Source organism: Spermophilus citellus (assembly GCF_964194105.1).
Source record: "Spermophilus citellus genome assembly, chromosome: 5".
Lineage (NCBI taxonomy): Eukaryota > Metazoa > Chordata > Mammalia > Rodentia > Sciuridae > Spermophilus > Spermophilus citellus.
In genome coordinates, this window is record NC_138186.1 from 136265160 (window position 1) to 136292773 (window position 27614).

The window sequence follows — 27614 nt, forward strand, 5'->3', positions numbered from 1 at the left end:
GACCTCTGTGTGTGTGTGTGTGTGTGTGTGTGTGTGTATGTATGTTTGTGTGGTCTTGGGACTGGACCCAGGGAACTCTGCCACCAAGCTAAATCTTACTGAGCTGTTGAGGCTGACCTTGAGCTTGCCATTCTCTAGCCTTAGTTTCCCAAGTTATTGGGATTATATCTGTGTGCCACTGCACTTGCTGTGACCTCTTCTTTTGCCTTCCTCTTTTACTTTCAAGGACATTGTATACATTTGGCTTACCTGGATAATCCAAGCTGATCTTTCCACCCTGAGGTTTTTAATTAAATCATATCTTCAATGTCCTTTTGTTAAATCAGGTTACATATTCATTGGTTCCAAAGATTAGTTATAGATATTTTGAGGGGTCCTGATTCTAACATACTTCTCTTCTCCTGTTTTCAGTATCTCTATCTCATAGAATTCTTGTTGGCACAAACTTCTGCATGCTAGGAAAAAGCAGGAAGAAATTTTTTTTTAATCTCAAGAAACAGATGATTAGGAAATAAAAGATTGGATTTTATTTTTTTTTATTTTATTTTGTCTAGGAAACTCAAATTAGAAAGGATCAGAACTAGCTATCAAGAGAATAGAGGGAAATTCAGTCTAGTGCTATCTTCACCCCTTCCTCTTGTGTTATTTACTTTGTGCTGTTTACTCCCTAAATTTTAAATAAATATCACTTTTCCAAAGAAAAAAGAAGTTTCAGAAATCAAGAGAACAGCATAATCAATAGCTGAAGATACTGCAAAGAAGATAAAGATGGGGCAAAGAATATGAATTTCCAAATAGGCCACTGGGAACAGAAGGGGATTCTAGAATAGGGTGGTGGGGTGATCCATGGGCTGCAGGGAATTAAAGAGAGAAGAGGTGGTAAAGTAATAAACAACAGAGGGTACAAGTATTTTTAAGGAATTCCCTGGAGAAGGACAAGAAATTGGGGCCATATATAAGCATCAAACTAGCTAATGCTATTTCATTTGTAATAGCTAAAGTTGGATAAGTGTTAAGTGACTCAGATCTGTTTCTGATTCATGAGCCAAGATCAGAAAATTTCATTCTTTGTTATTCTACACTGTTAACGTTATATTTTGAACTCTTTCTCATCACAGCAAATCTCTATTATTCCCCAAATGCTTTGAACTAGAGTGATTCATTCATGTCTGTAAAGTCCGAAATTGGAGAATGCATAGGTTCTTCTTAACCTGATAACTACAGAAGCATGAAAACAAAGGAAATGCTGGTATTTCTCCAGGGTGAATAATTTTTAGAAGGCAAGCTTTAAACTGTCACATTTTTGATTATCTGTGATTCACACCAATATTGTGCTCGTGATGGTTTCATTGAAAGAACTGTCATGTTCTATGGGGGACTCAGCCTACCTGCTCTTTTACCAGTAGCTGGTGTAAAAGCCATGCTGAGCCAATGACTTATTCACAGGAAGCAGGTCAATCTTTTGAAACCATAGATTGTTTCAAATGAGAGAGAAACGTGTGAAGAGAGAATAGATGTCAAGGGCAGTGCTAAAGACAAGGAAAATGCTTGCCTGAGTTTTCCCTGCAGCTGACATTGTAAAAATTGATAGTGAATTAATGAAGCATGGAAAACTAAATACATTAATAGGCTGAGGGAGGGCCTTATTCCTTCCAATTTGGATTCCATTCACTGATGTTACTATTTTCCTTTAAAACTGGACTAAAATTTTGAAACCTTGTAGGCCAAAAAAGCCTTTTTGACTTGGTAATTATTCATATGTATTTTTTGATCTCAGAATGCAGTATAATTACAGTAAGAAACAGAGCTAACCATTCATCAAGATAATTAAGAAAATACAATAATTGTTTGCACCTTAAGAGCAAGCACTAAATTATTGCTAGTGGATATATTGGTATGTGAAAGAGAATTATTTATAAAAATGAGATGTATTAGTAAGTTATATATTTTTTTAATTGTGAAAATCTCCAAGCAAATACAAAAGTATAGAGAAGGATACTATAGGTCCAAATGTCCCCAAACCCACCCAGAAATGAGAATTAGCTCATGAATCCCTTCATGTCAGATCTAAACTTTTCCACATCCTATTCTGTGCCCTGGATTATTTGGAAGTAAACTCAACAACTTTCTGTATGAATAACTCATTATATATCTGTAAAGGATAAGACTTATAAATAAATCCATTGTCACACCTAAATACTACTTTGGTATTAATAAGTATTTAGACAGTATTCAAATTTATCATGCTTGCTTCCAGATTCTTTTTAAATGATTGGTTGATTGAATCACGATGTGCATGAAGACATTGTATTTGGTTGTATTTCTTAAATCTCTCTTTATCTGTAACCTCACTATTTTTTAACTTCCTCACAATTTACTTTTTTAAAGAAATCATGTTGTTTGTCCAACAGAGGATCTCAGATTCTGCAGTTTGCTAATTGTTCTACTGCAGTGCTATTTACATGCTCCTCTGCTATTTCATTTTCTGAAATCTGACAGTTCAGTTTAGACCAACTTTACACTTACTTCCAATACACTCCTGACAATGTCTAGATATGTCTCTTCTGAGGATATTAGTAGGCATATATCCATTTTTTTTCATTAGGGACCCCTTTCACAGTAATCAGATGGAAGCTGATTACTTCATGTTGCTTTTCTTAGTTAACAATGTTTACCTCCATTCATTGCTCTCAGGGCTTCTTGATTCTTCCAAATCAACTTCATCATCAACTTGTCCAGCTCTGAGAGGCGGGGGAGGGGGGGTTCACTTAATATTTTTTTCATGAAAAAAATGGAATTGCATTATATTTATATATTAACAGGGAGAACCAAAAAGTAACTCATTTTTCAGAGATAAACTGATTATTAACATTTTTGCAGAATGAGGTAGAAAATTATTTCAAATACTGTCTCTTGAAGAGTTAGACAATGATTCAAATCCTTTAAAAACAATTTCAAAAGTAATTGCAAATTCTCTCTTCAAAGGACTATCATTAGCCATCCAGTTAGATTATTGTTTCTTAAGAATTCTGTGGTGATGTATTAATTGGTTTTCATCTGTATTAACTTCCTACATCTTTAATGTGTACATAATTTTTTTTGTCTTAATTGGAATCAAGTGTTTCTGTTTCTCTTATGACCTGGGAGACACTTACTTTGAGGTAAAGTGGCAGGTTTGCTTACCTGCAACTTCAATAAATTGATGCTCAGCAACTGTAATACATATTTGGTGGAGGAGAGTTAGATAAGTGGATTGCACATTATAATCGAGTGACAATTGCAAGTCATTTTAGTATGTGAAATTATTTTAAATGTGTTTGTCTGAAGATAGAGAGTATGGGGGAGAAATCTCCTTTTGAGCTCCCTACCACAATATTCTAGGTTTATTGAAGTAAGTAAATTTATAAGTGGACAAAGAACTCACCTAGAAACTAATAATTGGACATATTCTAAAATTATTTTTTTAAGTTTAAAGCATCATTTAAAAACTCCTTTGTTGAACTTGATGTAAACTTAAGTCTAGTAACAGTATTATCAGAATTTATATAATTATCTCTTCAAAGAATTTTAAGATAATAGTAACTAATTTTCTGAGATTGCTCAGAAATTGTCACTGGATAGTAAAAGCCTGGTCACATGCAACTTAAGTGGAAGTGGGGCTGTGAGGTAGCCCTCTGTGATACATAGACTTTCTATAAGTTCTCTGTCTTCAGCCCACTCCACAGCAACAACTCCTACCTGTATCCATTGGCCCAGGACATTCACCTGGGCAATAGCCACTGAGTTCTCTGGGCTCTGACCTCTACTCTCCTTCATCAGAAACTCTGATGAATCTTCCAGAAAAATGCCAAAGTCTCTGCATCCATTTCTGTTTGTTTTTATTGGTTCCTATTTTGGTTTTTTTAAATTTTTCTTTAGTAATCACAAGAGGAAAAGCTGATAATCATATGCTATCCATCAGCTTAGATAAGGAAACATCAAAGGCACTCTACAAAGCTTCCCAGATTATTCCAATGGGAGCTAAGCTTGACAATTCATGTTTTCTATCATCCATTCTGACTCTTACATTGGGTAATCTCATATATATATACATATAGATAAATAGATAGATAGATAAATGAGAGAATTTGACAAATATACTATTAAAGCAAGAATAAGCTTTCAAAATGTATTCGAGATGACATCAAAACTAATGGAAATGTTAAAATCCTTAACACGGCTGGTAGTACAATATTGTAGAACCTCCTTCAACATTAAACAGTTTTATTTTGTGGACATCCATTTACTCTAAGATTCACAGCCATTTGACAGCTGCGTGGGCAGTGGTGCAGAGCTTAACATTGGGTAGAAATTAAATAGCCACACACTGCTCTCCTGAGATTAGGAAAGAAGACACAGAAGAAAGTAAATCAGGTCCTAGGAGAAGGCAGAAGTGCCATCTTCCATAGACAGTAGCTGTCATTAATGTTTTATGGCTTTCATGGGAACAAGCCTATAGGAAATTAGAGGACCTTTGCCCTTGTTACATCATTACACTTTATCCTGGCTCTTCTGTGTGCCAGTGACACTCAAAAGTCTCAGTAAATGTCCTAAACACAATAGTCTTTGGTAGCATTTTTCTAGATCTGTGATTAGTCTTAGCAAAAAACTTTTTTTTAATGCATACCCACCTAGTAATGTGAATGCTAGAAATTGGTTCTGAATTAGGCTTATCTATATGGATTATAGATGAGCTAAGATATTCAGCCCTAGGGCAGCATCCAGAGTGCTCAGAGATCCCAGGTTACTTATTTGAGGCAGTGAGACTCTGTTCAACACAGTGCTGTGCAAATGTAATTTTATCTTAGGCACAATGTGAAAATGTTTGGAAACCATCACTCTATTAATGGTTGTGATTTGTTACTTTTATTTTGGGACTGAAATACTCTTTAGAAAGACCCTATTCTCCAAATCCGCATTCAACAAGATCAAGTTCTTAACACTCTACTAATTATCAAAGTAACATCTAATTCCATGCTTTGTCAGATGAAATAATCACACGATAGTTTGTTAGGTGGCAAGCAAATGATCAACACATGGAATAGGAAATGGTGAGTTTTCTTTGCTGCACTAAAATTTTAGATATTTGGTATTAATTTCAGAGTTATTTTAGATTTTTTTTAGGCACAAAATTTGTAAATGTGACTTCCATCAGAAAAAACATTTCTGTATCATCACATTTGATATGTTTGATTCATTGAAGTGTATGAGACTTAGTACATCTTTTAATGTGGGTGTTTTCTTTCCTTGTTGCACACCAAATAGATTAGGGATATATTCATTTGAAAATAAGGTATTAAAGCTGCTGATTTTGAAGAGTTTTTATGCTGAAAACACAAGAGATAGTTAATAAAAGTAGCATAGATAACATTGAAGAGCTGTTCTGTTTAGGACCATTGAAAATTTGCAGTACTTAGTAAACCACTGTTAAAATTTTCACAGTCATTCTCTGAAGCCTTTAAAGAATACTTCTATTCATTGTGTTTTTCAATAATACTATTTATGACACTTTAAAAAGTTTATTCATAATACTACATGCCAACAAATTTAATTAATTTTGCATGGGATGTGAAAGAATTCATTGAAAATAAATGAAAGAAGGATATTGTTTTGAAATAGGACTCCTTTAATATTTTCAAAGGCAGTGACTGCTTTTCCATGTCATTTAATGCTGGCTGTTATATTGAATAATAGAAGTATTCTGTGGGGTTTCTTCTAGAACTTTTTTCATGGATTATTTTGCATGTATTATTCCAGAGCCAACACAGAAATTCCAAAATTGTATATCCATATTATAGCTCCAAGAAAATTTGGCCTCTTTCTATATTTACTTGCTGAGCTGCTTTCTAAAGCATGTTCTTTATCCATGACCTCAGTGTATCCTTATTTTTCTTATTGAGTACCTTTGGTCTCCAATATGCTTTGTAATCTCAGTTGTTTTTCATCTTTTAAAAATATCTCTGTGAAGTTTCTCTCTTAGAAGGAAAGATGCTAACTTAAAATATTCATCCAGCTTCTGTCTTCCAAAGAACATGCAGTTCATTATCACTTCTGTGGTTTGACTGTAGAGGAGAGAAACTGGAAAATAAAGAGTAAAATAATTTAAGTAATTTTCTCAACTCACAGGTATATCACAAGATGAACACCAAAGAGAAGTATGCCTTAGTTCCTGCAGTTCACAAAATATAATAGTGTTGATTGTGACATCAGTTCTAAGAGAAATGGCCAGTCTGAGCTTATAGCAGCAATGTGGAATTATGTTACCCAGATTTTGGTTATTTGGCTAAATCTGATTAATAGTGAGTCCCTAGAATTTCAAAAGAACTGTAATAAGGTTTGTAGTATCTTAAAAAATATAAAATCTATAGCTCTTTACCTATAAACACTCAATATTTAGTATTGACCTTATGGTTTTAAGATCCTGCCAGAAATACTTTGGCATTACCAAAAATTAGGACCAGACTTTCATATTTTATACTGGACACAATCTTGCCTTTGCATTTGTAGAATAAATCAGTTGGTATGCTTCTCAGTGAATTTTCTTTCAAGGAAGTTCCATGAGATGAGTTGTTTAATAAGAACTATCTGAAATACTTGGGAGGCTGAGACAAGAGGGTCACGAGTTCAGAGCCAGCTGCAGCAACAGCGAGGCGCTAAGCAACTCAGTGAGACCCTGTCTCTAAATAAAATAAAAAAATAGAGCTGGTGTTGTGTTTCACTGGTTGAGCGCCCCTGAGATCAATCCCCAGTACATCCCTGCTCCCAAAAAAAGAACTAAGGGAAATTTTTTTATGAACAATACCTCAAAAATTCAAAAGCTGTAAATAATTGATTAATAGGTGAGAGAGTATGTTTCATCTTATTCCTAATTTTGTCCTTTCTCTGATAATTTGTATTGGAAGTTTTCTTTATTTTAAATTACTTTTATTAAAAGACATTTGTGTTAATAAAAATAACGTAGCAGGATATTGGGATAAAATTTAAAAATTGTTCTATTTCCTTTCCTTGACTCCTCTTTCTGAATCTCCAGAGATGCCAGCTTTAGTATGCTTATGTGTAGCCTTGCCATAAATGTTTAAGCATTTTCAAGTACTTATAGGCATGTTTATTATGATATATATATATATATATATATATATATATATATATATATATATATCTGCAATTATATTAACATGTGTACCTTTGTAATATAAACACATCAGTATTCACTGCCTATAGTGATAGTCAGTAATGGTCAATTTCCACACCAATGACAATGGATGTTTTGACTGTTCCTTGCTCTGCTGGGAATAATCAACTAGTCTCAGGGAAGGGGTGGTGTTTAGGAGGTTGATTGTACAGCAGTGATTTACCAACAAACACAAAAACATATCAGTATTTTAGCCATCCAGGGTTATCATAACTGAACCTAAAAGTTGAATACCAGATCCAACTGCCATCACTTGAGGCTTATGATTTTCCCCTCACTTGTACAAAGTATGCTCATATCTAGTAAAGTTCTCAAGCACTGGTATCTGAGTCACCTGAACTTACCTTTCTGTATCAACTTTTCATATTTTTTAATTCAATCTCTTCATGTATACCATAGATATTATATATGAATTTATGAAAGCCTCCTGTCAAAACAATAAAGCAAATAGAGTTTATTTCTAGAACATTCTTTTAAGATTCCCTCTGTGGCACAGCAGGCCTTTTACCACATTGTAGTGGGCCTGTCCTTCTAATTGTACCCCACTAGTGGTCCTGATCACCCAGAGCTTAAAGTTGTCAAGCTCCCCACATCTTATAGCATTTGCCAACCAAGAATGTATCGTATTTTATATTAATATTGTAATTTCCATGTCTCATTATTATCTTATATTTTCAACACAGTTTTAAAGTAGTTTGCATGTATATTTCTATCTTGAACATTGCATAAAATATCATTCAATAGTGTTTATATATTACACTTTTGGAATTATTGACTTCATTTGTAAAAACATGTATATACTATCCTAAAACACTCAGAATATTTATTTTCAGATCTATCTTGCATCTTCCATGTGAATTTGAAAATAGAGGATTGTCACATTCCTCTCAATTGTCACTGTTGATTTATAGTAACAATGCCATTTCCTTTATTTCTCCATTTTTAATATTTTTACCTCTTATAAAGAGAAGGTTTCAAAATCTTTCATTTAATATGTTTCAACTTCAATCAATTGTCTGCATGTCACTGAAATTTTTTCTCCATTTTTAAAATATTTGGGAATATAGAGGAATTTACATTGGTTGAGTATTTCTGCTAAGTTCTTTGCCAGATACTTTACATACATTATCTCATTTAATCCAAACTGTCTCTTCCTGGTGTGCTTATTCTAGACTTTAATTCACAGAAAAGGAAGCCAAGAGTTGGAAATCTTCCCAGGTTCACATAAATGATGGGGCTACAATTTGAACACATGAGGGTGCCTCCAAAGCTCATTTTTTTTCTGTATTATCTTAGTCCATCAAAATAGTACTTTTTAAAGCACTAAGTGACATAAGTAAGCATGTTTCCACGATTATCTAGTACTTGTCACACATGGGATTTCTTACACATTTTTTTGTGGGTGAATAAATTAGCAGACCATAAATACTTTCATTGGTAATAGTCATAATGGAACTTTAAAAGTTAGGTGAAATGATGCCAATGAGTTGTTAGACAACTAAAATCTAGTCCTAATCCATTGCTTTTAAAGTCATGGCTGTCAAAAGGAAACATCTCTTCTTAGCAAACAGGTATTAAATATGAACATCCAATAGTAAAATCATTTCAGAGAACATAATAGGGTTATAGAATAAAAGTAAAATAAAATCTCCTATAGCATTCAGCTGCATATTTGAGATTAAAAAAAAAATGTGAAAAGACTTTGGAATTGAAAAGTCATGCTGCTGTCACTCTTCCCCAGGTGTTCCAGATTGCTTACGTGATTGTGAAAGCAGCTAACTCCCCTCGGCCTGGGAACTGGATTTTGGAACGCTCACTTGATGACATCGATTACAAGCCCTGGCAGTACCACGCTGTGACGGACACAGAGTGCCTGACCCTCTACAATATTTATCCCCGCACTGGACCTCCATCCTATGCCAAAGATGACGAGGTCATCTGCACTTCATTTTATTCCAAAATACATCCTTTAGAAAATGGAGAGGTAAGATGAGAATACTCACCATTGAAGTACACTTTATAAGGCAAAATAAGCCTGTCAGAAAGACTGGAATATATCAGTAATTAATGTCAGAGAGATTTTAAATGGGATTTAGCAGAAGTACATTTAAATGAGTTATTAAATAAAAAAAGAAAGAAAAAAACCCAAGGTGATTAGAATGTTAACTACCTTCATGTGTCTCCTATCTCCAATAAAGATCAGAGAATAGGAAATGGGTTTAAGCTGGAAAGTCAGTGATTAATTTGATATATAAAGACTTTCCTGACGGTGAGGATTGATAATGATTAGAGAAAGGCTGGAGACCTTAAAGAAAGCCTTACATTTGTGTATGCTCTGGTCTGAAGATGGAGACAATAGAGGGGAATTTGTGAAGAAATGGAATCTACATGAAGGGTCCAAACAAAAGAAATCCTGAGTCGTGGATGCGTTTCTGCTATCACCACAGAGGGCTACAATGGGGTTTCTTTGCTCTGGTTGGGCCATCCTGAATATTAATGTGCAGGATTCTGAGGTTCTCAATTATGTGCAAGTAGGCTGTATGCTTAAATCAAAAGTGTTCTGCTACCCTGTAGTGTTTTTCATCCTGCAGCTAAAATTTCAGTTTTATTTAATTTTAAGCTACAGATTGAAGCCATGACTTCCTTGTTATTAGTTTTGTGTTCTTCCTCCAGTTGTTTTAAGTTATTTGTGCCTCAGTTTCATCTTCCATAAATTGGGAACATAAATAATTACTTTTATCATATGATTCCCATTATGATTAAATGGATGATTATATAGAAACAGTGCTGACATGTACACCAAGTGCTACAAGCATGAACTATTTAGTGCTATAAGCATTTAATATTTCTGTCATTGCTGCTGCTATTTCAGTAGTAATAATAGCAATAGCTACCATATTTATTATTTTCTCTTCTCAAATACTCAAACCCAGATTTACTGATTCTTGAATTCTCTAGTGCCTCTTTATTATATTTTCCTGACCTGACTCCCTTTAATATGTATGGTTAACCTCCTTTCATCCTACTTGCTTGACAGCTCCTCAACTAACCATCCTGATAACCTCTAAGTTGAAAATATCTAAGTAAAAATGTACCTTACACATCTGACATCTGAATACCATGGCTTAGCTCGCCTACCCTAAACATGTTCAGAACATTAGCCAACCATTGGGCAAATTGACCTAACATGAGTCCCATTTTATAATTATGTGTTGAGTGATCTCATGCAATTCACTGACTACTGAAACTGAAGAACAGAGTGGTTATTTGGGTACAGGAGACACTGATGAACATTTTGTAGACATAATGAGATGTGAAGACACAATGTCCAAAAGTGTTGACAACACGGCAGATTGTAGAGAATGGATTGTTCTTGCCTGTGATCCTGCGGCTCACTGAGAGCTATAGCTCCTGATGCTGCCCAGCATCACAAGACAGGGTGGAACCCCATATCACTGGCCTGGGAAAAGATCCAAATTCAAAATTCAAATTACATTCTACTAAATGAATGTCATTCTTTCACCAGCATAAAGTAAAAATATCCTAAGTGAAAAATCCTAAGTCAGGGACTGTCTGTACTTGTGTCTGATATTCTTTCCTCCTAAGACATCAGAAGGTAATGTCATCTGTTACATTCTCACATTCAGAAAAACCACATTCATATTCTATCATGGCTACCCAGACCAATCCAGGCTATCCCTAAACACTTCTGGGGGACAGTTAGGTGTCTGACATAAATCTATCAGACTCCTTGTAGGCAATATTATTCTATGAGTTTAAACTTTATTTCAAATTCCATGTTCAAAAATACCAGTTTTGGGGAAAAAACATTCCAAATGGTGCTCTCAGCAGAGACCTCAATCTGCCAAATGACAAGGAGTCAAATGTAGTGAGTCAAACATCTGTTCAACCCGCTCTATGCCCAGAGGCAACCAAGACCTGGCCAGTTTGGCTTCTGGATATGGAAGGGGAGTAGAGAGAAGACATGTGTGGGAGCTGAATTTTTATTATTTCTTCTCCTCGATCCAGGTTTTACTCAGGTCTAATGATTATCTAATATTTTAAGATTTTTTACTCTTTTAAAAAATGACCCAATTCAGAAATTGGTTGAACAAGATAAAAACTATAAAGCAGAGCTCCTTACCCTGCTCTCCCTATATTAATGGTGGTCCTCCATCCTTTAGACCACATCAACCTACCAATGTGGAACAAACCTACATGTCTGTTTAGTTCTTTATTTCTCTAACTGACAAAATATCATTTCTACTCTTAGAACAACATTCACTAAAAAATGCTCAGTGATGGTGACTATTAAGAAGTTAAAGTTAGGAACAGAAAAAAATTCAGCATATTTGAAGTAGAATGATAGGTTTTAAGAGCATGAATTAAATTCAGACTTATCCTAGACTTTCTACTCATTTTGAAGAATTTATTTCATGGTTGTTTCTTTTTAGAATAAACAGCCTCAGAGAAGGCAGGTGATATTAGCCAGGACACACAGCTCCTGTGATTGTAGAGCTGAAATAAGAATACAGGTCTCCTGCTAGAGAGGAAAAAGGAAAAGAAGGATGGGGGCTGGATCACATAAAGCAGAGGGAGAGTAGAGTAGAGGAAGGGGACCAGGGGAGTGATATTGGCCAAATTATGTTGTTATACTATGTATGTGCACTAATATATAACAACAAATCTCCCCATTATGTACAACTCTCATGGACCAATATAATATGTAGAAGGGAAAAAAATAAAGAATCCAGGTCCCCTACTCCCTGGTAAATGTTTCTTTCATACTCTAGCAAAGACTAGAAGTTGGTTTAAAAAATCTGTTGATAGTTCTTAAACTCAGAAATAATTTCGAGGAGTTGTACATACTGTTGCTGAAACCAGTGTGCTTATGAAGAGTTATAATTCTGAGATAACTTGGTATAGGAAAACATACATGGGAGTAAAAGTTTAAACTTTATTTCAAATTCCATGTTCACAAATACCATTTTTGGTTCTTTCTGGGACCTCAAGTCAGTTAATCATCAGTGAATTTCTTTTTGTTTGGAATGGGGGGTTGAACTCTGGACTTAATCGCTGAACCACATCCCCAGCCCATTTTTGCATTTTATTTAGAGACAGGGTCTCTCTGAGTTGCTTGGGGCTTTGCTAAATTGGCAAGGCTAGCTTTGAACTCATGATCCTCCAGCCTCAGCCTTCCAAGCTGCTGGGACTACAGGCCTACACCACTGTGCCTGGCAGTTCTAAGGCATCTTTGTGTTCTAAAGCAACATTGTTTTGGATAACATATTACATTTGAAGATATAAACTTTTTTGGATGCTTGTCTACAATATTTCCTAGACAAATGACTGTAAAATTAATCTTAGTCTCACTCATTAACTTTTGGTTTTAAAATGATATTGTTTTAAATAGCACCTGAAATACAATTATTAAGTGTTTATGTTCAAAACTTCCCAAAGAAGTGACAATAAAATTAAAGAAACAAACGTAGAGACTAGGAAATAAAACATGAAAGTACAACTACTATAACAGAAGCGTGTAGAGGGGCAAATCCACCCCACCCCCACAAAAAGAAGTCACAATGAGAAGGTAAACTCAAAATACAGAGAAATCAGCAACAACTCTAAGTATCTCAAATTTCAAGGCCAATATGCAAATTCATCTTCAATAATGTGTATATGAATTAAACAATAGAATTCACCTCCATTGTTGAAAAATATTTTATTAAGCATAAATTTTAGGTTTGCAGTTATTTTATTTTGGTACATTTGGTTATTTTCTGATTTCCATTTTACTCTTTTTATTTTGGTACATTTGGTTATTTTCTGATTTCCATTGTTTATGTAGAGAACCTTTTGTTTACCCTTTTGTCTTCTTCTATCTTTGATCTAGGTATTTCTTCTGGTATACTTCTAGTTCATAAATTCTCCCTCAGTTATGTGAAATATATTAAAATGATTCATAGAATTCTAATTTTATTTATCATATTTTTAGTTTCTAGAATTTCTGAGTCACTTCAAATAGAAGCTTGCAATTTCTAGTTTTACATTGAAATTCTATATTTATATTAAATTTTTAATTCTATTATATATAACATTCAAATTTTCAATATTCTATTTTTATCTACTTGAAAACAAGTTTAACAACTGTTAAGCATTTCAGCTTGGTAATACCATTCCTTTATGTGTATATTTTGTTGTCTGTTTCATCTACTGGTTTTCTTTTAAACTGTGTTATCTCTTTCTATCCTGACCACTTTGTATAAGAGAAATTGTAATTTGATAAGCTATATAAATATATGTAGATACAATCTAGGGAGGAAGATATTTTCTTCACCTTGTGAGGTTATCCTGACCCTTCTGCTATCCCATGGCAATCTGGATCCTCTTAAAACAATTTAGAGATTCAAGTAGCTGAGACACTCAGATGACTCCAAGCTGTGCTATAACCCAGGGACAGCTGCTTTAATTCCAGTTATCCTCATTCCTGGAATGCCCGTCTTTGGAGTCTAAGCCAACATGTGGGGGATTTACCAATCATCCTCCTACTAGTCCCAGAATCTAACTTTCGTCCTCTTAATACAGCAGGGCTGTCAGAAACATGGCTTAGTATCTCAGCCATGTCTTTTAGACAAGAAAATGCCCACAAGACCAAAGTTCTCATAATAAGCCAATCACCTATAGAAACATTTTTCTTCTCAATATTAAGGTTACTCTTCATCCTCTAAAGAGCTCTTAGGTGGCTTTTAACAAATGTCTTTGTATATTTTATCCAGTTTGTCTAGTTGTCATCATTGAGAATCTAGCCTTGGAATATAACCTGCTATAAGCAAAAGCAAAGTCACATATGCATTTAAAAATAAATTTTTATTTTGAATTATGATGAATTGATATAAATATAAGAAGAATAAATCCTCATATCTCTTCACTCTACTGCCTTAAGGATAATATCTTACATGATGCATATTTCAAAATGATGTCAACATTGATGCATTACTGTTAAATAAATCACAGACCTGGCTAAGATTTCATTAGTTTTATCATTAATGCTCTTTTTCTCTTATGGGATCCAATTCAGGATTCCACATTGCTTCTAGTGAATGTGTCTCCTTTTTTGCTTCTGATCTCTAACCATTTTAAGAGATATTTCACATATTATTTAAGAGGTAGTTTATAAATATTAGTCTATGTGGGCTTGCCTATTTTATTATAATTATATTGGGCTTCTAGGTTTAGGTTAAGAATGTAATGCAGGAAACAGGTTTCTTATTTATTTATTTATTTTTATGCCTTTATTTTATTTATTTTTATGTGGTGCTGAGGATCAAACCCAGTGCCTCAGATGTGCTAGGCAAGTGGTCTACCACTGAGCCAAAACCCCAGCCTCTTATTTATTTTCATATGTGTAGCTCTTTTGCATATATGCTGCAATTTGGTGTGTGTGTGTGTGTGTGTGTGTGTGTGTGTGTGTGTGTGTGTTTCTTTTTGTTCTTTATCTTTGATCCAGGTGTTTAAATTAAAAAAAATGTCAAATCCAATGAGCCTTTTTACATTGTCACTTGTTTGAAGAATTTTGAGGAAATGTATCAAAAGTTTTAAAACATTTTAAAATATTATATTTCAGGCGAAAAGTACATCATTTCAGAGCCAAAGATATTTGAGATAAATTCTTTATTGACCTACTAAAGGACATCCTGGCTTGGCTTCAACCTCGGCATCTGAAGTTCAGAACTTCCTCTGGCCCTTCCTTGGACCTCCTTGCTCCTTCCACCCCAACTCACTACTTTCCCTGGTTTTCCTCAGCCCCTCGCCTGCTCTCCAGCTCACATGGCTTTCAAGAGATCAACAAATGTTAATTATGAGGATTTACCAGGAGAGTACTTTAGAAAAAACACCCAATTCCCAAAATAACAAGGTTCAACTACTTCCAAGAAAGAGATTACCATAGAATCTAGCATTCTGGGCTACTTCCAAGGGAAGAAGCTCACCCCTAGCTTTGAGATAATCATAAGGTATCAAACCTTAGGACTTTGTAAAGGAGGGATAATGGAGGGATAACCTTGTATATTCTTATCTAGGCTTCAAACAGAGGGAAGCTTTGAGCAAAAACCTTACAAGAGTCTCATTTTTGAAGGGCAATTTTGTATCATCAATGTCAAGAGAAGGCTCAGCAGGGACCCACTTTTCCCTGTTTTGAGAGAGTGATATTGAACTCACTAATAGACATTGCAGAGTATAAAGCAACAGACCACAGGGGGCCCCTATTATTTTTTGAGGCCAGTCATAGGGAAAGCTTTGGTGGGCACAGCTACATAGACTTACCTCTCCAGCAGTGCCCGAGGGAGCCAACACCATCAGGAGCCACTATCATGGCCCATGTGCTACCTCTGTTAAACCAGTTGTTTCCAGAGCTACTAGGAACCCTGAACAAGGAATGCCACGTGGAGGCACCACTGAGAAGCTGGCTTCACTCTGAAATCACCTAGAAGCATTTGAAAGATAGCTATTTCAGAGACCAGTGCTTTTAACTCAATAAATTCAGGAAGGGCTCAGGAAGCCTTCTGTATGTTTTCAACAGATGCTTCTGGAGAGTCTGATGTCTCAACTCCTAGTTTGTTTCTTCAGACATCTCCAACTTTCTCCAACCCTGGAGGAGAGCAGGGTACCACTTATTTAAGGAGAGAAAATTGGTCACAATAACTACATATATGAGGAAAGAAACTAATGTTTTTCTCTAAGGAAACCTCACAGGCTTTTGTGAACTGAATCTCTGGCTGGTTTTGAGTTGAGTAAATGAGCTTGGAGCTTTAATGAGGTTACTGATGGTTGGAGAGGTGGCTGAGAGAGGAATTACATTTATGATATTGAGAAGGATGGGCGTACAGATGGCAATGCTTTTAGGTGTCCTAGAATTAAAATTATAATCCATGTTTATCTGTTATATGAGATTTTTCCCCTTTCTATAACTGGGATTATTACTTTTAATTTACTTGAATTGCCACTACACTAATAACTAAATATTCATGGTTACCATGGTGATGTAGACTCAATTTCCTCATACAGAGACCTAAAGGTTATTTGCATATGATTTCCTTTATTTTTACTCTAATCCTACACACTCTCCTGCAGTAAACTCAATGGAACTTAGATTCACTTTGAGTTTGCTTTTGAAACATGGTAGTCTTGTACAAAAATCCCTGGAGAAACCATCATTAATTCTTGAAGACAATTTCTTTTTGGTAACTGTATGTACAGCTTTGATATTATTTTGATTTCCTATGTGACAGAATTTTATATAAAGAGACAGAATATTTCTCTTTCTCTTTTCATCATCTGACATTATGGTGATCCTTAGAATTGCAAATACTAGAGAGAGAAGAAACAAAACCAACCCTGTATTAAAAATGTTTCAGAGATTCTCCTTTGATATAATATTGTTAAGAGTATAGCAAGATTTCATATGTGAGCTCTCATGGAAATGTGGGAATAGAAATAACGAACTAGTCCTTCTCAGTTACTCATAAAATCTCCTTTAGTGAACAGCAGAGCATTACTAATAGTTTCTATTATGAAAGCAGGTTTAGGTAAATAATAATTTGAGATTTCAAACTTCCTTTCTCTAAAAGAATGCTTGCATTGACCAACATTAGGTCAGTAAATACCCCTTGAGCAAGAACATGAAAATTCCTCCTTGCCATGAGGATTCTATGGAGTTCTCCAAGAAATGAAAAGTTTCAACTCTATTGGAATACACAGAGCATTTGAGATATCTTGTCACAAAGCATTATTCACATAAAACCCATATTTAATTTAAAGCATTTTCTTTTTAATAGATTTTATTATTATATTACCTTTGTAATAAAAAGACAAAATTAAAAAGATTGTATTTCTCCATTTTTGATATGGATCAGTTTATAGATTTCCTCCACCCACACCCAAAATATTGGACCCAGAAAGTGTCAGGAAATCCATTAATATGGTATTGCTGATAAACAAAGATGATGAGAGAAAATGAATAAGAATGGTCTCTTGAGGAGATAGCATCAATATTTAAGAGACCCATATATTTCAGTATTGTAGAATAAGATATACCAGGGTCTACTAAAATGAAACAGCTCTTGTTAAGCTAGGTTAGGAAATTCATAGTTTTGGTAGAAGACACAAAAGAACTGTACATTGTCTTTGGAAATATTCACTAGATTTGACTTTCAGATAATTCTGCCAATGATTAACAATGAGGCTGGCATAGACAAGTAAACTATCTAATAAGTGGCCAGGCCAATTCCCAGAGCTATAGTGCAGATGAAATTAGATTATTTATGGCAATGGCCTGTATAACCTATGTAATGTGATAGCAAATTCCCTTGGTTCATAGCTAACATTGACTTAAACCAACTCCTCACTATAGAATGACTGAGCTGGCTTAGTCTGGATTAACAGCAGGAAGCATCATGGGAACAGAACCATATTGTACTGATTTGTGGAATCATTCCTAGTGTAGACAGGGGCTCCTAAGCAAGACTGAATAAATGAGTGAGGCAAAGAACTGTAGCTTGCTAAAGTATAAAAGACCAGAAAGAACAGGGTGGGCCTCAAGTAGTGACATGGGTTCAGTACAAGGTCAAGAAGACAATAACAATTATTGTACCTTAATTTTATGATAAATATTAGTCTAAGAGTTTTATGAGTATAAAGTCACATATAGTAATTCCCCTTTATCAGAAAGAAGGTGGGCCATTTCAAGATCCTAAGTGGATTCCTGAAACCTCAGAGTACTGAACCCCAGATACTTTTCTATTATACATGCCAATAATAAAGTTTAATATAAATGAGGCATAGTAAGAAATTAACAATCATAACTAATTATAAAATAGAGTAATTATATATGTGTAATATAATGTTTGAATATATAATATAGTATAATAAAATTATCAGCATGATATTTTTGTACTCTGAAGTCATTAAGTAAAAAAAGGATTTCCATGAGCCCAAGCACTGGGTTACCACCACAGTCACTCCAATGCCTGAGGTAGTTATGAAGTGACATATGGGCAGGTATACAATGTGGATACACTGCACAAAGAATGATTCATGTCCCTGGTGGGATGCAGCAGGACATAGGAGGGTGAGATAGTATTCCATTGTGCTACTCAAAACAGCGCAAAATTTAAAGCTTATGAATTACTGCTAGAATTTTTGAGGTAATATTTTCATGCCATTGTTTCAGTTAGTCATGAAAAGCCAAACCCTGAATAAAGAGGGACTACTATATTCTAATATTTTTTTTTCTCTTTTTACCTGAGAAAAAGATGGTACAGACAGGGGACATGACTTTCCCAAGGTGGAATACCTGGTAATTTTTCCAGCTGTGATTTAAACTTAATGTGTCCTCAGAGCATCAGAAAGGTGTAGGGTTAAACCTTTTTCCTTTTTGTCTGGATTTTCTGGAAAAATATCCTCGTTGCTGAACTGAAAGCCTAGATGTCCCCACCTTCTAACAGGCCTTGCTTTCTTTGTGTGTGAAGTTGCTTGAGCCTGCATTTTAGCTACTACCTATTTTTACTTCTGCATTTTCACTCATTTGGCAATATTTAAAATCAAGTCTAAATTCCTGAGCAAACATGCCATAAAGGAATGGTAGGTCGTTTGAGATTGGATGAGTCTTATCAGCTTTATTCCATATAACCAAAGTAGTGTCTAAGCCTTTTCAGTTAAAATGTGAACCCCATGGAGAGGAAGAGGATTAGTACAGCAACTCTTGGTTTTGTTACCAATAAAATTGGCAGTAATATTTAGGTCTATGATATTTTATCAGTTACAAAGTACTTTGTCATATACTATTTCATCTGATTCTCTCCAAAACCTCGGAGAATTTTTTTTTTTTATTAATTTATTTTTTTAAAGAGAGAGTGGGGGACAGAGAGAGAGAGAGAGAGAGAGAGAGAGAGAGAGAATTTTTAATATTTATTTATTTTTTCTTAGTTCTCGGTGGACACAACATCTTTGTTGGTATGTGGTACTGAGGATCGAACCCGGGCCGCACGCACGCCAGGCGAGCGCGCTACCACTTGAGGCACATCCCCAGCCCACCTCGGAGAATTTTGAAGCCAAAATTTTTATTATTCTCAGCTTATAGATGGAAACTTGTTTGATATAATGCAGGGCTAAATTTCAACATTAATATCTGGTCTAGATCTTGTGATTGGCAAATCTCATAATGACTCCACTTTATAAACTGAACCCTTGGGTACAATCATCCATCTTCTAAATGTGACTTTTCCATTGGCCACAAGGACTTGTGTAACACCGTGTGGGTAATTAAGTGCCATCCACTTTCTCAACTGGGAAAACCTGAGGGTGTGTCTGTGCCAGTTAATCAGTTTCACAAAGGAAAGATAAGGTACTGTTATCTTTATTGCAGAAGTATACTTGAAAATACAACAAAGGATCTTGAAGCTATTAAAATAAGCTTCTGATCCTCAGGGAAACTATTTCAACACTAAAGCTATCATCAAAAGTCCTTGAGACAAGTAACCCAGGATTGGAATGGTTATGATTACACTTTACAAGCAAACTTAAAAAGGAACTGTTTTACCAAGTCCACTGTAAAAAAAAAAAATGAAAACTAGAGGAAAATCCAATGCAAGGAATTCTATGTAGCCTGAGGATATGTACTATTTTACAACATGGAAGACTGACTGCTACCAAATATTTTCATTGAAAATATATAAATGAATCATTTCACTGAATTCTGCTACCTGGGGAATACATAAGACATACAATTTAAATTCTAATCATGGGTAGCAAAAATCCTATGATACTCAGTTTACAGAGAAAAATGGCAACCCTGGCAAGATTATAAGTTAGAAAATTATATTTTCCTTGTGTAAATTTGTTCTTAAGCTTCATTCAATAATAAGACATTTATTTTCCTATTCAACTGACAAGTGCCTTCTAAAACCAAATGTACTATTAGGTTAAGACATATAAAATTGCCAATATTTGACTATTTTTAGTCAACAGAATGCATTTTAATATGTATTAAAGTAATATATGCCAAAGCATGAACAGAAATACTTACAGAAATTTAATCTCTACCAAATATAATCTTAGCTAACACAATATTTCAGCAAAAACATCAATGGGAAATCAAACCCTTTCAATGAAACAATAATTTATATGTATAACGATATATACTAGCTGTCTTATGGTTCCCCTTATTCCTGGAATAATAATAAGGTCACTACTAAGCTAAAAGGAGTCAAGCTGTATGTATTTATGAATTTAGGGGGGAGGGAGAAAGCAGCGAATACTATTTTCGTATGAATATTTGGCATTATGTCAGGTTACATGAAAGTTGAAAGTTTATTGGTTACTGGTAGTAAGGTTGGGGACACTGTGGTTGGGGTTCATAGAAAATAAAGTATGTTTGTGTACATCTGTGTGTCCATAGAAATACATTTCCTATTTCTTGATACTTGGGAGCAGGAATGTTCCTCTATTCCATCACGTGTAAAAATGTTGGTTTTATCAGGAGTGACAGATAATACCTTTTTAGAGGCATTTCACATATTTTTAAACCTGACATCCACTTATAGCAGTTATCTACTATTCTTTTCAGGGTGAATTACCTTATTGTAAGATTATTGATGAAAATTCTTAAAGATTATGTCAAGAAATAGAAGAAACCATCTATTGCCTTTGAAGGAAAAAATCATAGAAATGATTTAATTTTGCCTTCTTCCTTATCTCCATATTATTTCAGGGCATGAAAAACATTTTGCTCTTCTTCTTACAGTTTGTTATGTTATATCCACTTATCTTAAAATAAGATAAACTTTTGTGTTGTATTAGCTACAGTAGAGCAGCTGACACATTTATCACTACTAAGCAAAAGATAGGACAACAAAAATATGGCTAAGATACAGTTTCAGTTCAACCAACAAATGACTTGAGATTAAGAATAAATTTAATGAGTTTATGTAGTCAATGAATGGGGTTCAACAATTAACATTTTTACCCATTAACAAATATGGAGAACCATCTGCGTGCCCAGCAGTGTCTCAGGGTACAGGGAGGGAATAAAGTAAATTTGAGGCATTAGATACAACATAAAATGAATCAATAAAGTGGTAAAGGAATTCTTAGTACAGAAAAGGTGTGGTTACAGGGTGACACAGACAGAGGAAATGCCAGCGACTCACCTAGGGAAAGGCCTCCTTGCCACATACAGAATGTAGGAAGGATTAAATGGAGACAGGCTGTGTTCATAGCAATTGCTTTGACTCATCATGATTATTTCGGCTTCTGAATAACTGAATAAATTGAGTAAACAGTTTGTCCGTTCTGAGCTGTAAAACAGTTTCAAAACGAGGAAATACCATTTTAAACTTGGGGAAAAAACACCTACCTTGCAGAAACATGTCACAGAAGCAGATTTTAGGGAAGCAGAGTTCTTTCCCTAAATAATAATTATAGCAAAGTCTTGTTAAAAATAAAAATAAGTATGTTTATCAGCATAAGGAGTGAAAACATTTGGAGTTTTGCTTTAGTTTATGAAATGTATCTTGTTTTGCCATTCTTTCCCCACAGTGCTCACACATGTGGGGCTCATTCTTTGGCCTGAGGGACAGTCCCTAAAGGGGCAATGTTTTAGTTTCCTATTTTTCACCAGTGTTTTGTTAACTCTTTCCTTTTAATATTTCCCCAAACAGTCCTGGGTAATATTTGACTTCTAAGTCAGTCCATCTGGCAAAAGATGGACATATTCTTTTTTGCCTGGGTTCCATGCCAAGAAAAGCATATGCATTTATCTTGAAACAATGGCTAGTGAAAAGCCACAGAGAACTAATAGAACAAAAATACAGAGAGACAAGCCCAAAGCAAGCAAAGCAACTGGCTTTAACTACAGCATTATACTGAATTGTGTGTCGTGACCAAATCTCTACTAGTTAATTCCATCAAGCACCTGATACTAACACAGTATTGGTGCCAATATTATGCCATATTTTGTTACTATTGCTCTGTAGTATAGTTTAAGGTCTGGTATAGTGATGCCACCTGCTTCACTCTTCCTGCTAAGGATTGTTTTGGCTATTCTGGGTCTCTTATTTTTCCAGAATAATTTCATGATTGCTTTTTCTATTTCTATGAGGAATGTCATTGGGATTTTGATTGGGATTGCATTAAATCTGTATAGTGCTTTTGATAGTATGGTCATTTTGACAATATTAATTCGGTGTATCCAAGATCAAGGTAGATCTTTCCATCTTCTAAGGTCTTCTTTAATTTCTTTCTTTACTGTTCTATAGTTTTAATTGTAGAGGTCTTTCACTTCTTTCATTAAGTTGATTGCCAAGGTATGTTTGTGTGTGTGGCTATTGTAAATGGAGTAGTTTTCTTTATTTCCCTTTTAGAAGATTTGTCACTGATATACAAAAATTCCTTTTATGTATGGGTGTTCATTTTATATCCTACTTTGCTGAATTCATTTACTAGTTCTAGAAGTTTTCTGATGGAATTTTTTTGGGGGGTATTCTAGGTATAGAATTATGTCTTTAGCAAATAGTGCCAATTTGAGTTATTCTTTTCCTGTCTGTATCCCTTTAATTTCTTTCATCTGTCTTATTGCTCTTGCCAGTGTTTCAAAAACTATGTTAAATAGAAGTGTTGAAAAAGGGCATACTGTCTTGTTTCTGTTTTTAGAGGGAATGCTTTAAATTTTTCTCCATTTAAAATGATGCTGGCTTGGGGCTTAGCATAGATAGCTTTTAAGATGTTGAGATATGTTCCTGTTATCCCTAGTTTTTTTTTTAATGTTTTGAACATAAAGGGGTGCTGTATTTTGTAGAATGCTTTTTCTGCATCTATTGAGATATCATATCGTTCTTGTCTTTAAGTCTATTTATGTGATGAATTACATTTATTGATTTCCATATGTTGAGCCAACTTTGCATCCCTGGGATGAACCCCACTTCATAGTGGTGTACAATCTTTTTGATGTTTTAGTATTCAATTTTCCAGAATTTTCTTGAGAATTTTTGCATCTATGTTCATTAGAGATATTAGTCTGATGTTTTCTTTTTTTGATGAGTCTTTGCCTGGTTTTGGAATCAGGGTGATATTGGCCCCATAAAGTGAGTTTGAAAGTGCTTCTTTTTTTTCTATTTACCTTGTCTCTTTCTTTAAAAAGTATTTATTTTTAGTTATAAGTGGACACAATATCTTCTTTTTATTTTTACGTGGTGCTAAGGATAGAACCCAATTCCTCACACATGCTAGGCCAGCACTCTACCTCTGAGCCACAATCCCAGCCCTACCTTGTCTCTTGTTTGCATTATTTTCTCTTAATCTTGTGTTGTTTTGTTTACTATGGTCCTAGAAGCAATAGGCTATACTGTATATTCACATACATGCTCATGTGCACATACACAAACACAGATACACATAGACATAATATATTCTAGATATGTAGAAACCTATAATATTTGGGTTTTGTGGAAGTACACACTATGATGTTTACACACAATGGAATCACCTCACCATACGTTTCTGAGAACATATTCCATGGGAAGTGAAGCAAGGCTATGTAGGCAAAACAAACAAAAACCCTGTGTGACTACAGAAATGGCATCTAAACATGCACAGAGAATGGCAAATGGAATTCTCAGGAAGATAAACAATCAGGACAGTAGCAAAACCAGGGAAATGATGTCCTGGGCAGTCCTGAAGTGTTTATGCATTTCTTTCTATCCACAGAGACATGCTGATGAAATTGACCAAGGCCCACTAGTGTCCTTGAGGTATCCCATACAGGGAAGCCCAGATATATCAGCCATCCTCAATTCTGCCTGGCCAAGGCCTTGCATTAAGGCTAAGAAGAGACATGGTTTGGGACATTTTATCCCTATCACTGGAAAATTAGCACAGCTGGTGTCTAACTTTCTTTTTCTGAAAATGGCACAGGTAATTTTTCAGCCAAATAAGATTTTTATCAAAAGAGGAAACAAAGGCAGAATAGGAAGAGAAGCAGATGTCAGTGCTTCCAATGATGCTAAGTTTGTTTAAATATAGTAAAAGAAATAGCATTTCCAGGCTCTTTAAAGTTCCAAAATTGAAATTAAACCAAAAAATGACAAATAGGATATTCACATATTTTTTTAAATAAAAGGACTTGAATTGCACAAGGTAAAGGTAAATTAAAATTGAAAAGATAAAACATAATTAGTTCAAGAGTAATCAGTGAAATATATGCTGAATAAAACAATACTTTGATATTCTGGCCTGGAAAGAGAATTTGGGATTATTTTGAAAAACAACATCTCTATGACTCCGTCCAGAACTCACAGCTGCAGAAACAGAAGTAAACAAGTCCTCCTGTTGAAGGACTGCAAGGTTGAGGAACAGCTAGAGACTCAACACCAAATGAATTCTTGTTAGTTCTCATTGATATGATTATAACTCATACAGTTCCCAAAAGGAAAACTACAAAGGATGTTTGTTGAGATAGGAATACAAATAGCTTTTGCTTGTTTGTTTTGTTTTAAATCAGGTAACAAGAATGAATGTTTTCTGTGTTTGCTTCAAAAAATATTTATTTTCTATGCAGTCATTTAAAATAAAATCTTCCTTGTTTCTTTTCATAGATGAAGAGGTTGAAAGTTGCTACGTTTATTAGGCATTGCTGAAAGCAACTGAGTTCCATGAGAGAGGGGGCCATGACTTAATCCTTCTTACATTTCTCCACTGCTTGGTTTACATCACAAGAACATACATGTAAGGCCTTCCTTGAAGATATCCAAATTCAATAAATCATGCCTTGGAGTAGAAAGTAGGACCTAACTTATTTAGCTTGACTATCATGAATGATAAACCAGCTAGTCTTCAAATATCTATTAAATTTGTGGCAGGAAAGCAACACCTTAGAATTTTTTAGTATTTACATATGTCATTTGTTTATGTGCTAAAGCTACACCAAAATAGCAGGAGAATCAAAAACAAAATGGTAAACTATGATTCTGAATTCAAGTTTAAGCACAAATTATTTGAAAATGATTTTAATTTTATGTATATTTCATTTCTTGGCCACTGAAGAGAGCTTTAGCTCTGCTCAATCCAAAATAACACATAAGCAATGTAATAGGGGCTGCAAGGTGTTGTTATGAAAGCTACATTAATTATTCTAGCCAAGAAACAATGTCACAACCTTATTGCATCATGCAAGAGACTTGTTCTATATGTGCACACTAAAAATGAAGAGAAATAATTCATGTTCTGTAACTTAGCAAAAAAAATCAAATCCACTTTGATTTCCTTTTTGCATTCAAAATTTTTTAATTTTTTATTTGCTTCTGGTATTATGGATGATCAGTTTGTAGTATCTGGGTAATTTTATATTAACATCTGGAACTGAGATTATTTTTTTGTCTGATGCATATAGACTACTTCTTTAAGAAATGTACTTTCCCAGTTGATGTTTATTCATTTCAAAAGGACATAGTTAAGTGAATATAACAGCTTCTAAAAATCCTTAGGAAAATACAAATCATGTTCAGTTTTAAGTCCTGTCAGTTTATTTTCTACTCCATCATATTTTCCAATGGAAGAAATGGATGAGATCTGTACAGCAGGAAGAGGTTAGAATGGTAGTGGGTAGTATCGGTGGTATCATTGAGTACAGGGTTCTTTGAAATCAAGCCTGGTTTGGAGTCTGATCTGGCTGTTAATGACCATGAAACCTTGGGTAACTCTCTGAAGTTCAGTTTCCTTATCTCAACATGGAGAAGTATTAATACATGCCTTTCAACAATGACCATATGAAATGAGATGATTTACAAAATATGTGGTTCATGGTACATGTTCAATGAATGCCAGCTTTTATTATCATTTATTTCAGACTGTTACAGAATGCAGCTTAGAATTTCTTCTTTTATTGATCTCCTAGGATTTTATGCATGTAGGTAACATTCTGGGATTTGCATAAGTTTTTGAGAGCTGTATCTTATCTTCTAAAAGCTTGCTCATTGAGTAGCAAGGAGGAAGGAATTAAGCTGGCTCAAGACATGACAGGAGGAGCCAGAGAAGGCTTGCTTTCCTAGCTTCTGTAGTACAGACTATGAAGTGTGCTAGCAAAAACACTTCAATTTTAGGAAATGCTTCAGAATTCATAGTAAAATAAAGAGCCTTATACTCATAATGAATGCAATATTGTTCAAAATAATTTTGAAACTCTTCTTGAAGTTGTTTACTCCTCTGGACTAAAAAGTGACTTTATTTTTTCTCCCCAAATTATTTTCCTTCAAAGGTGAAAATTCATTACATTTGAGGTAGGCAAAGGAATGCTCCAAAGGTTCCAAACATAGCTCTGAGTAATTTCAAAATCTGAGTGGTATTGGATATGTGTAGAAAAAGGTGGTTAGTATAAGGCAGTTTTCATTCACTTAGTTGTGTGATTTTTTTATATTCTTGTTTAAAAATTAACTGCTTCATTGTATATTCACAGACAAAAAGAGAGTTTTAAGAGAAACACAAATTAACAGGGTTTCAGAGAAATGATATTAATAACATGAATTTCACACACTTATCCTGAAATTCAATGATTTTCTTCAATATATTCTTTCCAATGCTTTTATGAGTATTTCCAGATTGTCTGATTTTTCTCTCTTGTATTTAGCAGGGTTGGTGCTCGTAATACTGGATAAGCAAATGAATGAAAAGATGACAAAATTATATGCTAAAGAGGTGTCCCTTTTTATACCTGTACTTGTTTCCCAGGAAAGCATCAAGGTGACATATGTAACAAAAGCAAAATTTAAAAGGACAACGAAAACGAAAATTTAACTAGAAAAATTAAGGAAAATGAACATTGGCTGCTCATCTGGGATGGGTTAGTTATTGCACTTGAACTCTTAATTTAATTCAGAATTTTCAGACAATTAAGGCAAAAAAAGGAAAATGCTAAATTATATAATTTCCTTGTCTGCCAAAGAAAAGAGCTCTTCCAAATTTTCAAGACAAATATTTTCCTGGCAATGAATTCTCAGAGCAAGTTTTAGTACAGTCCTTTTGTTAAGACTTCAGAGAACAGAAAGTACAAGGTTTTCAAGGACAAATGGCATAAAGAAAAATATTACTTGCTTAATTCTACCACATATGAAAGCTAAGGATATAAACTTAAAATTTTTCATTCAATAATGATATATGTGTCTCTGAGGAACTTGATAATATGATTCAGTTGCATAATTTTCTGACAGTCTAACTTAACCCACAGAAAAGCCTTAGGGATGGGTGGTTAATATGCCATTTTGTTGTCACTCTGAAATGTCAAGTGTGCAGTTAAGTGCTCTGGGTCAGATAACTTGACAGGGACTTAAGCATCAATATT

The 27614-nt window shown here is 34.5% G+C and overlaps 1 protein-coding gene across 1 annotated transcript in view; it reads left to right on the forward strand.

Moving 5' to 3' along the window:
• Positions 1-27614, forward strand: part of LAMA2 (laminin subunit alpha 2) — a 576405-nt gene that overhangs the window by 163050 nt on the left and 385741 nt on the right. Inside the window, exon 4 of the mRNA XM_081295188.1 lies at positions 8973-9215. Within this exon, the coding sequence (XP_081151314.1) occupies positions 8973-9215 (243 nt within the window). The remainder of the gene's footprint in view (positions 1-8972; positions 9216-27614) is intronic.